This window comes from Dama dama, chromosome 3, assembly GCF_033118175.1.
Source record: "Dama dama isolate Ldn47 chromosome 3, ASM3311817v1, whole genome shotgun sequence".
NCBI classification, from domain to species: Eukaryota; Metazoa; Chordata; class Mammalia; order Artiodactyla; family Cervidae; genus Dama; species Dama dama.
The window spans coordinates 45605624-45617885 of record NC_083683.1 but is presented as its reverse complement, the minus strand read 5'-3'; the positions used below and the strand labels follow the sequence as shown (position 1 = coordinate 45617885).

The window sequence follows — 12262 nt, the reverse complement described above, 5'->3', positions numbered from 1 at the left end:
TAGTCCCCAAAATTGAATATGCTGCATAAACTGTTTAGTATAGTTCCTTTTTTTTCTGTGATATAATGTTACCATCTTATCATATTAACAAATACATACCTACAGAACCATTCTTTTTTTTTTTTTAAAGAAGCTGAACAGGCTCTTTTTCTCTTTCCAAATTGTGTTTATTTACTTATTGACTGCTGGATCTTCATTGCTGCACATAGGCTTTCTCTAGTTGGGGTGAGCAGGCTTCCTGTTGTGGTGGTTTCTCTTATTGCAGAGCATGGACTCCAGGCCCATGGGCTCAGTAGTTGTGGAGCATGGGCTTAGTTGCTCCAAGTCTTATGGAATCTTCCTGGACCAGGGACTGAACCTATGTCCCCTGCATTGGCAGATGGATTCTTAACCACTAGACCACCAGGGAAGCCCAGAACCCTTCATTCGGTTTTTTTTTTTTTTTTTTTAAATATTTGTTTCACTTATTTATTTGGCTATGCTGGGTCTTAGTTGCGGCATGCAGACTCCTAGTTATGTAGCATGTGGGATCCTAGTTCTCTGACCAGGGATCAAGCCTGGGCCCCATGCACTGGAAGCTCAGAGCCTTAATCACTGGACCACCAGGAAAGTCCTGAACCCTTTGTTCTTCAGGAAAAAAAACTTTATTGAGACTATAGAAGTCATTCAGGCTCTTTTTGGTAAAACACTGTTAAAGTATATATGCTCTTCTAGACTATTTTCTTTATATATGCAAACGTGTTACTTTTTAAAAAAGAATTAGATCCTATTATACCTACTCTTCTGCAGCTCACCTTTTACCCTTAATATATTTTAGACAGCTTCCTGTGGCAGTACATTTGGAATACCTGCAAAATTTTCTGTAGATCAAGGTTTCTCATCCTCAGTGCTACTGACATGTTGGACTGGCTAATTCTCTGTTGTGGACTTGTCCTGTGCATTGCAGGATGTTTAGCAGCATCTGGCCTCTATCTTCTAAATGCCAGTAACACCCCATCCTCTAGTTGTGACAAAAATGTCTCCATTGCTGCACATCGGCTTTCTCTAGTTGGGGTGAGCCGGCTTCCCATTGCGATGGTTTCTCTTGTTGCAGAGCATGGATTCTAGGCCCAAGGGCTCAGTAGTTGTGGCGCATGGACTTAGTTGCTCCAGGTCTTGTGGGGTCTTCCTGGACCAGGGATTGAACCTGTGTTTAATCATTGTCAGTTGTCCCCTCGAGGGTAGAGCCATTCCAATTTGAAAGCCACTGATACACATGGTCTGTAACATAAGTGTCTAGAGTCCTTCCAGTGTTTCCATTCAAAGAATAACTTAGGGAATATTCTTATGTTGATTTTTGTACACCTCTGTGAATTTTATCATTGAATAAATTCCTAGAAGTGCAGTTGATGAATCTGAATTTTGTTAGAAATCACCACATTTCTCCAGAGATTGTATTATTTTTCATCTATATCCTTATAGTTCCAAATCTGTATCTCTTTCCAAAATTCTAGATTCATATAGCCAACTGTTGATTGAACATCTTCTCTTGCGTGTCTCATAGACTTTTCCTAATAAGCTCAACTCTTATCTTCTTCAACCCAGTTCTTGGGGTATATCTCTGTCAGAGAATATCATGACCATCTGCCTGGTTGCTCAAGCCAGAAACCTCCATCCTACACTGAATCAGTCATCAAATCCTACTCAGTGTTCCTACTCAGTAGCGTCTCTCTTAATCCAGTCACTTCTTTTCATCCCTTCTACCTCTATCTTTGATTTAAGCTACTAGTATCTTGCCCAGATCACTATAGTAGCAACAGGGCAAGCACTTCTCTCTCTGGCTTCTACCTGTGGTTCCACATTCCTCAGAAAGAGTGAACTTGCTGCACTCTATGATCTGTGTGTCACTTCTCCATTGAAGCTGTTCAGTGAGCCCTGCTTCATCTCCACCATCTGCTCCATCAGTCAAATGCTGAGACCAACATATCTGACGTTCCATCACCCATGAGTTTGAATCTCTGTATCCATCAGTATGGGCTTCCTCCCCCACCATCACATGTATTTATTCACCGGATATATTTATTCCCCCAGCTTTGAATTACTCACTGTCCCTTGAATGTCCCTTTGTTCTCCTGCTGATTTCCTGGTCCTTTTAACCCTGCTCTCTGCCCATCCATTTTCTACCCTTTCTCTAGAACGAAGCAGATTCTTGAAGTCTTCAGCGCCATAGTTTCTCCTCTGTTAATCAGTTTTATCCTTACTGCATTTATCATGTATGTACTTTTCTGTGTGCTTCACATAGACTTTTCCATTTAAGCTTGTGAAAAAGACATACACATATATCAAAAATACAAACCAGTGAACCAAGTGGAGAAGATGTGGGGATTCCAGCTCCGGGTTCCAGCACAGGTCCTAGGGTGCAGAAGGGCCTTCCAGAAATCCCATCCCGGTGCCTGAACCTTGACTTCTCCCCTTAACTAGACTTGTGATTTTATGTGGTTCTGTATAGCTGTGTAATTGAATACTTCTCCAGTCAGTTGCATTCATTTGGTCAGAGTGAAACCTTGGAGAGAAAGAAGATCGTTTGTCTGCTAGCCTTGGCACATTCCGTTTTAGTATATCTTAAATGCCATGGAAACAAGGGGTGCCTAGGAACTTGGGGATCTCTGACATGGAATGTAGCACATTGCGCTGCTAGATTGGTGTAGGGAGGGACCAGCCCTGCAATTTTCCAGAAGAAGTCAGCTCCAAGCCTGTGGGAAATCACACATAGCAAAATCCTTGGCAAAGAACCATACATTTTTTCCCCTACTCTCTATGTGGTAATTCTGTAACACTCTGTAATTAATTGTATTTTTACAGTGAACAACCACAGAGTAAGAATAATGAGTAACCTATTTCTGTTCTTGCTATTTTAGGGGACATCACACAGAAGGGTTATGAAAAGAAAAGGTCAAAACTCCTGTCTCCTTACATCCCGCAGACACAAGGTAGGTAATGAGAAGTGGTTTTAAACCTTCTCAGTATTTTTACACTAATGAATGCTATCTTACTGGAGATCTGTCTTTTTTGTTGGTTCCTATTTTTTCCCTTCCTTCCTCACCAGGGAAGGGGGGGAAAAAACAGAAGGAAAGAAAGGAGGAAGTGAATCTTAATTGAGCATCTGCTGCGTGGTAGGCACTTTAAAAATACCCAGGGCCATCAAATCATTCATACAGAACTTGGGTGGTAGTCACTGTGTCTGTGTGTCGCTGACATGATTCAATGGTAGAAGATTCTAGGTCATAGAAAAACTGCATCTAATGCTTGAGTATGAACTGTGATGGAGAGAAGCAAGGGAGGCAAAGATAAGAAGGAGGGACAGATTCAGTATTGCAGGACAACCCAAAGATTGCAGTACCTGGGGATTTGGGGATAAGAACCCTAAATAAACCTTTTTGCAGCCTGACTTGTGCAGAAAGACTGGCATGTTCTTTATATATCAGAAAGTCCTGAGTCAACTTTTGTGCTTATTTCCAGACGGGTTGCTGGAACCTTTGCCTCTAGGCAAGTCTGTCTGTTTCTAAGTCATCATATTTTTGAAGTTACTCAGCATCCAGGATTTCCTCTGATGGCCTGTTTCTACTTTAATCACTTTTACTATGAGGAATTTTTTCTTTATTTCTCATTTCCCCTCTGCAATCAGAGTCTGTTTTCACATGACTGTTTTTTGTGGAACTAATAATCATTGCTTTTATTTCTGGATTATAAATCCCTTGAGGACTTTGGAGCCTCCATGGTTCTAATGTTAAGCCTTGCACAAAGTATATAGTTTGTAAATATCTGTTGAATGAATAGTGGAATAAATAAATGAATAATGGTGGTATACCAATAGATTTCACCAAAGTCCTTGTTTTATTTCCTGCATTATTCTTGGGAATTCCTCCCTGTAAAAACTAGTAGGTCAATGCCTAGATAGCCAGTTTAAAGTATCTTAATGAACAGATGGATGTAGAAATGAATTGAGAGAAAAGAGGTAGAAATCAGGCCAGCGACAGCTAATGAAAAGCCAGCTTTTGCTGAGCAAGGCATGGCACAGAAGGGGAGTCCTCTGATTGGCTGCTTAATTATGGATCTGGCCCATGCCTCTGTAGGCCCAGAGATTTACTGTAGTCACTTTGTGCAAAAGCAATCAGATCCTGAGAAAATAACACAGTAAGGAATGTGACTGTAAAAAGGACCGTGCTCTGTCTGCTCCCTGTAGTCAGGTTATATAGAAACTAATTCATATTCCAAAACCAGTTTATCAATTTACTATGAGAAACCACTGAGGCACACTCTAGTCTGTGTGGTCAGCACATTCTTGCCCCACGGGCAGGCCTACATGGGGAGCTTGATCACATATAGAAGGTTGGTAAGTGAGCATGGATTTGACGAATCAGACATTTAATTACAGCAGGCCAAGGGAGTGTGACGTGGCATCTCACAGTAGGGATGGTTGTGCACGTGACCTCATGGGGGAAACAGAAGTCATTTGATGGCAGCTCTTTCAGCTTCCTGCTATCAGAACTTCAAACTCACCATATTAGTGCCCATCATGTTTATGGCCTCCTGCCTTCTGGTTGGAAAGGTGATCTCTCTGTCCTAGCCAAGGGCAGTCCTTCCACCAGGATCCCATCCCCTCCTCCCTTTTCAGAAATCTTATACTATCACCCAGTGACACCAAGGACAGGGCAGTGGGAGTGAGCCACCCTGGTGCAAGCAGTGAGGGGTGCAGTATCTGTAGAAATTTGAAAAGCGGTACTAAAGCCAACACAGAGTTGGTCTGCTTTTTGTTATCACCATGGATAGCAATTCTAAATGCTCTAAGTAGTAACAGTCTCCCCCACCGAGGCGGACGGCTGCATTGCCTCTTGATGTGCCGCTGCAGTCCCCTCCCCGACACTCCTGTGCAGTCACCCTCTCCCTCTGAGCCAGATTCTTACCCCAGCAGATCAGCATGCTCATTCCTCTTCTCTTTAAAAAAATCCTCCTTAGTCTACCACTTCCACCTTTATCCTATCTCTCCTTTATGATCAGACTGCTGAGAACTGTCTCTGCTTATTATCCCTGTTTCCTCAGCACCTGTTCACTTCTCAGCCTGTCCCAGTCCCTTGCCACTCTACCTCTTGAAACACTTCTTTAGAAACAGTCTCCGCATTTTCTCATTCCCCTCTTCTTTTGCTCCTAGTCATTTCTGCCGGCTCCTCCTCTTCTGTTAAATCTTGGAATTCTCAAGGCAAAACCTGAAGCCCTCTTGACATCTCACTCTACAGCAGTGGTTCTCAAATTTTAGCCTGCATTGGGGTCACTGGGGAACTTCTTGTATATACAGATTGCAGGGCCCTGTCCGTTCTCAGGGTTTCTGATTCAGTTGGTCCAGGTTGAGGTTTGAGAATTTGCATTTGTGTCAGGTTCCCAGGTGATGCTGCAGTTGCTGGTATGGAGAAGCAATGCTCTGTCTCTCTAGAGCTTTTCAGCCATCCCTGTGGCTTTAATTATCATTTATAGATAACTCCCAAATATGTGTCTTCAACTCAGATCTCTCCTGAGCTCCTGATCATAGATCCAACTGCAGTTTTAACAACTCCATTTATATATCTTGAAGGAACCTTCATTTCAACCTATCCAAGCATATCCATTAAATGTTAGGTATGATTTATGCTCACACCACTTGTACCACCAGCACCTTCCCCTCCCTACATGTGTACATTCACACAAAATTATTAATACATTATCCAGCGTCTCCCAGACCTCTAGTTTCCACTTCGGAGTGAATAGAACTCCCATGCATAAGCCCAACAACTAGGCTTAAAAGTCATCTCAGCAGTCTCTTCATTCCCCATCTCTTGCCTGTTACCAAGTTACATTTTCCTCTTCTTCATGAGTCAGTTTTTGTAAGTTTAATTTTTCTAGGAATTTGTTTTGTATAAGTTTTCAAATTTATTGTTAATGACAGTATTCTCTTTATTTTTAAAGCCTTTGCTTTGTTTGTGTGTAACTCTTATCTCTTCTCTTTTTTCTCTTGATCAGTCTTCCCAGAGGTTTGTCATTTCAAAGAACAAGCTTTTAATTTTGTTGATCTTCTTTTTAGTGTGTCTTTATTTTCTCATTTATCATTTTCGGCTTCTATATGTTTTTCCTTCCTTGCATTCCTTTTCTAAGTTTCCTGAGTCAGATGCTTAGGTTTTCAGTTTTCTTTACAAAGGTGAGTGTTTCTCCGTTTGACTGTGGTCAGAGAACAGCCTTTTCAAAATCAAGTCACAATTAGAACCTTAATTCTCCTCCCAAACAACACGAGGACTTTAAGAATAAATGCATTTTTAGTACCTCCTTGTCTACATACCCCCTCAATTATTAGTTATTATTGTTCTGTGTAGTTAATAGTAGTTAATATCTGTTTCTTTGTTCACTATTGCCTTGCATATACGACTCTTTCCTCTCAGTTCAATTTCCTTCTTCCTGAAGTTTATCTTGTAATAGTTATGTATTTTAATCAGAGTTTCTTAGTGGTAAAAAATTCTCTCAATTTACACTTGTCACTTTTCCCACCTTTGTTCTTAAACCTATTAATCTTTCCCAGAAATGGATTGTTTCTAGGGCTGGTTATGTTATACAGGTTCTGTAGCAAAAGAAAAGATTACCCTTCGACATTTTTACCTCATGTATCTTTGTAGATTTTGAAGGAGGTATTTAGATTTTGTTTTTTTTTTTAAATGACGTTGGATTTAATGAAGATTTTTATGCCTGTATGCATGCATGCATTCTCAGTTATGTCCAACTCTCTACAACCCTATGGACTGTAGCCTACCATGCTCCTCTGTCCATGGGATTCTCCTGGCAAGAATACTGGAGTGGGTAGCCATTTCCTACCCCAGGAGATCTTCCCGAGCCAGGGATCGAACCTGAGTCTCCTACGTTGCATGTAGATGCTTTACTGCTGAGCCTCTGGGAAGCCCAGATTTTAAGCTTACTGAATAGAATTAAATGAAAGTCAGTTTAACGCTTTTAGTAGGAGTTTGCTACTTCTAGAGGGATTCAACTTCTTTCAAACTGTCATCTTGTTGGATTTCATTGTTTCCAGTTGTGAGATGCTCCATTGAGGGTAGCTCTTTGAGTATAGTGTATAAAAGTAACATTCTCCACCAATCTCTCTTGAAAGAAAAAATTAATACTGCCTGCAACATTGTACTGCTAGAACAATTACATACACATGCTTATCTAAAAATTTAGTGAGTGATTTTTCTGTACAGAATTGATCTGGAGTTATCTTGGGGTGCATATTTATGTATATTTTAGATTTTTTTTTCAAATGTTACATAAATCTTTAAAATAGGACTTCAGAAAAAAAGCAATCTAACAGGACAAATGGGGAAATAGGGATGAGAACACAAGGTTGAAGAAAATACTTAGTGGAAATTGAGTAAGGACAGTTTATTATAAACAAAGCTTAATTCACTATCACCACAGGGATAGATTTTAAACTTACTATATGACAAAAATCTGATGTGTCAAAACTACCCTTGAAAGTCACTTAAACCCACCAACTTTGGAACTGACTGTTGTTCCCAAACTTTATCTGATATTTAAGGTCCAGGCTGTGTGAAATTCATATCTTGATAAAGATTAAAACCATATCCAGGGCCTCAAGATGCTCTCCCTGTGAGAGACAAGGGAGAAATGAGGATGTGGCAGGTACATATCTCCTTGTTCTTTTTTAAAGTTATTTATTTATTTCTGGCTGTGCCAGGTCCTCGTTGCTGCAGGGGCTTTTCTCAGGTTGCAGCGAGCAGGGGCCACTCCCTAGTTGCGGTGTGCGGGCTTCTCATTGCTACCGTTTCTCTTGTTGCACCTTATGGACCCAAGGGTGCCTGGGCTTCAGTAGTTGTGGCACATGGACTCAGCTGCCAACAGCATGTGGAATCTTCCCACACCAGGGATTCAGTCCCTGTCCCCTGCCGTGGCAGACAGATTCTTTTTTTTTTTTTTTTTCCATTTATTTTTATTAGTTGGAGGCTAATTACTTTACAATATTGTAGTGGTTTTTGCCATACATTGACATGAATCAGCCATGGATTTACATGTGTTCCCCATCCTGATCCCCCCTCCCGGCAGGCAGATTCTTAACCATTGGACCACCAGGAAAGTCCTATATCTCCTTGTTCTGAGCCATATGCTCTTCAAAAGGAGTAACCCACAGAACATCTTTCAGTCGCTGGAAGCTATGAGAGTCTAGATATAAAGCTTCCCACATGCCTTAGTTAGCAGCTTCACAGAGAGAAGAGGCCAGAAATTAACTGTCTTTTGGCATGGCCCAAAGAATTGAATTTTCAAACCACATATGCTCTCACTCTGTAAATTAGTCACTTTTGGCCATTCTTGGAGTTAGAGGAAAATGAAAGGTTTTGTCTAGTGAGATAGCATCCCAGTCTGATCCTGTAGTCTAATCTTGAAGATACTTTGGATACAAGTAGCTGATTATTTCCAAGTGGCTTTAATAGAAAAGAGTTTATTGTATTTCGACAAGGGGGTTGCTGACAGAACCTCAGGTCAGCATGTGTTTACCAAGTGCTTTCTGTGTTCCAAGTACCGTTGAGACAAGCAACTAGCACTGGACAAGACAGCCTGAGATCCCCTGGCTTGCTCTCTTGTCTGCTAGGGGTCTGCTCAACTAGGACTGACACTAAGACGGCTTCCTTGACCAGCTCTATCACAAACAGTCCGCACTCCCATGACCTGAGTTGCATTTTTAAGAATCTCTCTCTGACTGCCCCATAGATTGCTCCATAGATGAACATGGATTGTCCATGTGTATTTTTCCCATACAAGACTTGTAAGGTCTTTAAAATCAGGAACATTTTCTTTTACTTTTATTTTTAATTCTTTACATCCCCAGTTTGTGGCATGAGTATCTGGCACATAGTAGATGGAACTAAACAGAAGGAACATTTAGAATTTGGAATATTTCCTTGCATAAACATCTGTTGGCTTCCCAGGTGGCGCAATGGTAAAGAATCCACCTGCCAGTGCAGATGTGGGTTCCATCCCGGGTCAGGAAGATCCCCTTGGAGAAGGCAATGGCAACCCACTCCAGTATTCTTGGCTGGGAAATCCCACTGACAGAGGAGCCTGGTGGGCTACAGTCCATGGGGTTGCAAAGAGTCAGACATGACTGCGTGACTGAGTGCACAAACGTCTGTGAAGATGAAAGTGTCAGGTAATGAAAGAAGCAGATTACTCTACGGATTGGAGAATTATTGGTCCTGGCAGCTTGTCTCCACCTTCAGTAGATCTTTTCATTTAGATCTACTGAATCTCAAGAGATTGTACAGAGCATATTCATTTTCATTGGAGATTTAGCATTCCTGTTCACTTTTTTATTTTTAAAATGAAATTAATGAATTATTTTAAATAATCAAATACTACTGTGAGGTTTGTAACAACAACAAAAATAAGCAGTGTCCTCTTCTTCCCCAGAGACCACTTCTTTCAACTGTTTTAACCGTTTCTTCGGGTGTTTACCTCTCTATTTCTGTGTAACATTTTGCCAGTACTACTTAATTTTTTTCCCCCCAACTTGAGACATTATTTATTCATTTCCTACTATAAAAGATTAGAATTTTTCCTTTTTATCATTCCTACCCAACCACCTGGATATCACACACTCCTTTTCCGTTTCTCTTTCCTTCTCATCTCCCATCTCATACTCACTGTGCACTGTGTGTTCAGTGTATTAGTTTTGTTTGTTTTTTTTTTTCAGTGTATTACTTTTGTTGTTCCTAAATCAGCATTCAGTGCTTTCCTTATTTTGATTATATAAATATTATTCACAGCTAAATCACTTGGTTTACTAGGATTACCTTTCCTTTTTTTTAAACAGCTAATCCATCATTTTATTATTATTTCTAGAGACAACTCTTGATGTCATCTTTCTTCCTGAACTGATTGTTCCCTTATCCTGCTGCAGGCCTTCATTATCTTTCTAGAGGTGTTTTGGGAAGGAGTAGGGGATAGGGAGATGTGTTATTCTGCCATGTTTAATCAGAATACTTTATTCTAACATTTCTATTTGAGGATTGTTCAAAACTTGTACGAAGATCATTTCTATCAATCTGAAAGATTGCAAAGACGTCAGTGCCTCTTTTGCTGGCTGTGCACCAGCAAGCTGATCAAACGGTCTCTTATCACAGCCCGATTAGATTAACTCGGCAGCCTCCCTTCTCTGGGTGGTTCCAAGGTAGAGCCCTGCCTCAGCTCTGTTTTACAATTCTACACTATTTAAAACTGCCGTGAAGTCCAACAACGACATCTTCTCTTGGCCCCACATCCTTTGCTTTAGGACATCACTGCAGCGTCTGTTTTTGATGGCATTGATGTACACATTCCATTCTGTCTTCGTGTGTTTGAGATCATTGAGACCTTTGTGTATTTGTTTTTCTTCCTTCATCCTTTGACTTTGTCCTGCTGTCTTTCACTGCATTTAATAGTATTTGTCTTCTGCTTCAAAAGAGGATCTCGCCTTTTATATATTCCTTCCTGACCTAGATTTCCTCAATTATTTTTTCCCCAGGCCCTTACCTGCTGCCCTTTTCGGGGTAAGACATGTCAGTTTATGAATATGGTTATGTGTTGGCATTTTCTAGCTTGTCCTGGTAAGAAGTACTGGTGATCCAAAGTTTTTCCCCAAATTCAGATTCCTTTTGTGGTTGCTGCCTATTTTGCTGGAGGGTATTTGCTCACCACTGTTACAGTGTATGTACATACGCTGAGCATGCCAGTTGTTCCACACCCCTTCCATCACAGCTCTTCTGAGTTCAGTCCTGCCTTTGAGATTGTGCAAATGTGTGTATAACCAAGTTAGAACTAAACAAAAGAAAGCCTTGGAAATTTTATCCTTTTTCTCTAAAGACTCTGATAACTCCTGTCAAGGATACTCTGTTATCCTGTTTTTCTTAATGACCTCATATGATTATATGAAGATTTTGAGAGGCACAAATTTTTGCATAAACATTGTGTGGCTTAGAGATACACAGATAAGCAGACTTCTCAGATTAACGGTTGGTACCTCTTCATTTTTGTCTTTGGTTTTTCCACCCACTCCCCCTATCATTGGTGGAAGTGAAGAGACAGACAAGATCATAATTATTTATCTTAACCAAAAATTTCGGTCCTTCAGTATAGGACCCAGTTCATTACTGCAGGATATACAAAATGAGTTAAGATCTCTGACCTCAAGTTTATTTATACTTTAATAGGAAAGATAAGATAGGTATACAAATAATCATAAAATACAGAGTGAAAAAAAGCCCTGTAAGAAAGTTCTAAACAAAATACTGAGGAAATGCAAAGGGACATGAACCTAAAACTGACTGTTGAAATCAAGAATAGCATTTTGGAATACTATAGAACATTCCCAGCTATGTAAATATTAGGTAGACAGATAACCAACCATGATGGTGTGATCACTCACCTAGAGCCAGACATCCTGAAACGTGAAGTCAAGTGGGCCTTAGGAAGCATCACTACGAACAAAGCTAGTGGAGGTGATGGAATTCCAGTTGCTATTTCAAATCCTAAAAGATTATGCTGTGAAAGTGCTGCACTCAATATGCCAGCAAATCTGGAAACTCAGCAGTGGCCACAGGACTGGAAAAGGGCAGTTTTCATTCCACTTCCAAAGAAAGGCAGTGCCAAAGGATGTTCAAACTACTGCACAATTGCACACATCTCACTCGCTAGCAAAGTAATGCCCAAAATTCTCCAAGCCAGGCTTCAACAGTATGTGAACCATGAATTTACAGATGTCCAAGCTGGATTTAGAAAAGGCAGAGGAACCAGAGATCAATTGCCAACATCTGTTGGATCATTGAAAAAGCAAGAGAGTTCCAGAAAAACATCTACTTTTGCTTTATTGACTACGCCAAAGCCTTTGACTGTGTGGTCACAACAGACTTGAAAATTCTTAAAGAGATGGGAATACCAGACCACCTGACCTGCCTCCTGAGAAATCTGTGTGTAAGTCAAGAGGCAACAGTCAGAACTGGACATGGAACAACAGACTGGTTCCAAATCGGGAAAGGAGTACATCAAGGCTGTATATTGTCACCCTATTTATTAAACTTATATGCAGAGTACATCATGCGAAATGCCAGACTGGATGAAGCATAAGCTGTAATCAGGATTGCCGGGAGAAATATTAATAATCTCAGATATGCAGATAACACCACTCTTATGGCAGAAAGCGAAGAAGAACTAAAGAGCCTCT

At 40.6% G+C, this 12262-nt stretch overlaps 1 protein-coding gene across 3 annotated transcripts in view; it reads left to right on the top strand.

Annotated features, from left to right (window-relative positions):
- Positions 1 to 12262, top strand: part of DIP2B (disco interacting protein 2 homolog B) — a 225005-nt gene that overhangs the window by 110093 nt on the left and 102650 nt on the right. For all 3 annotated transcript variants that reach the window (XM_061128018.1, XM_061128008.1, XM_061128001.1), the window contains exon 2: positions 2898 to 2969. In XM_061128018.1, the coding sequence (XP_060984001.1) occupies positions 2898 to 2969 (72 nt within the window). The remainder of the gene's footprint in view (positions 1 to 2897; positions 2970 to 12262) is intronic.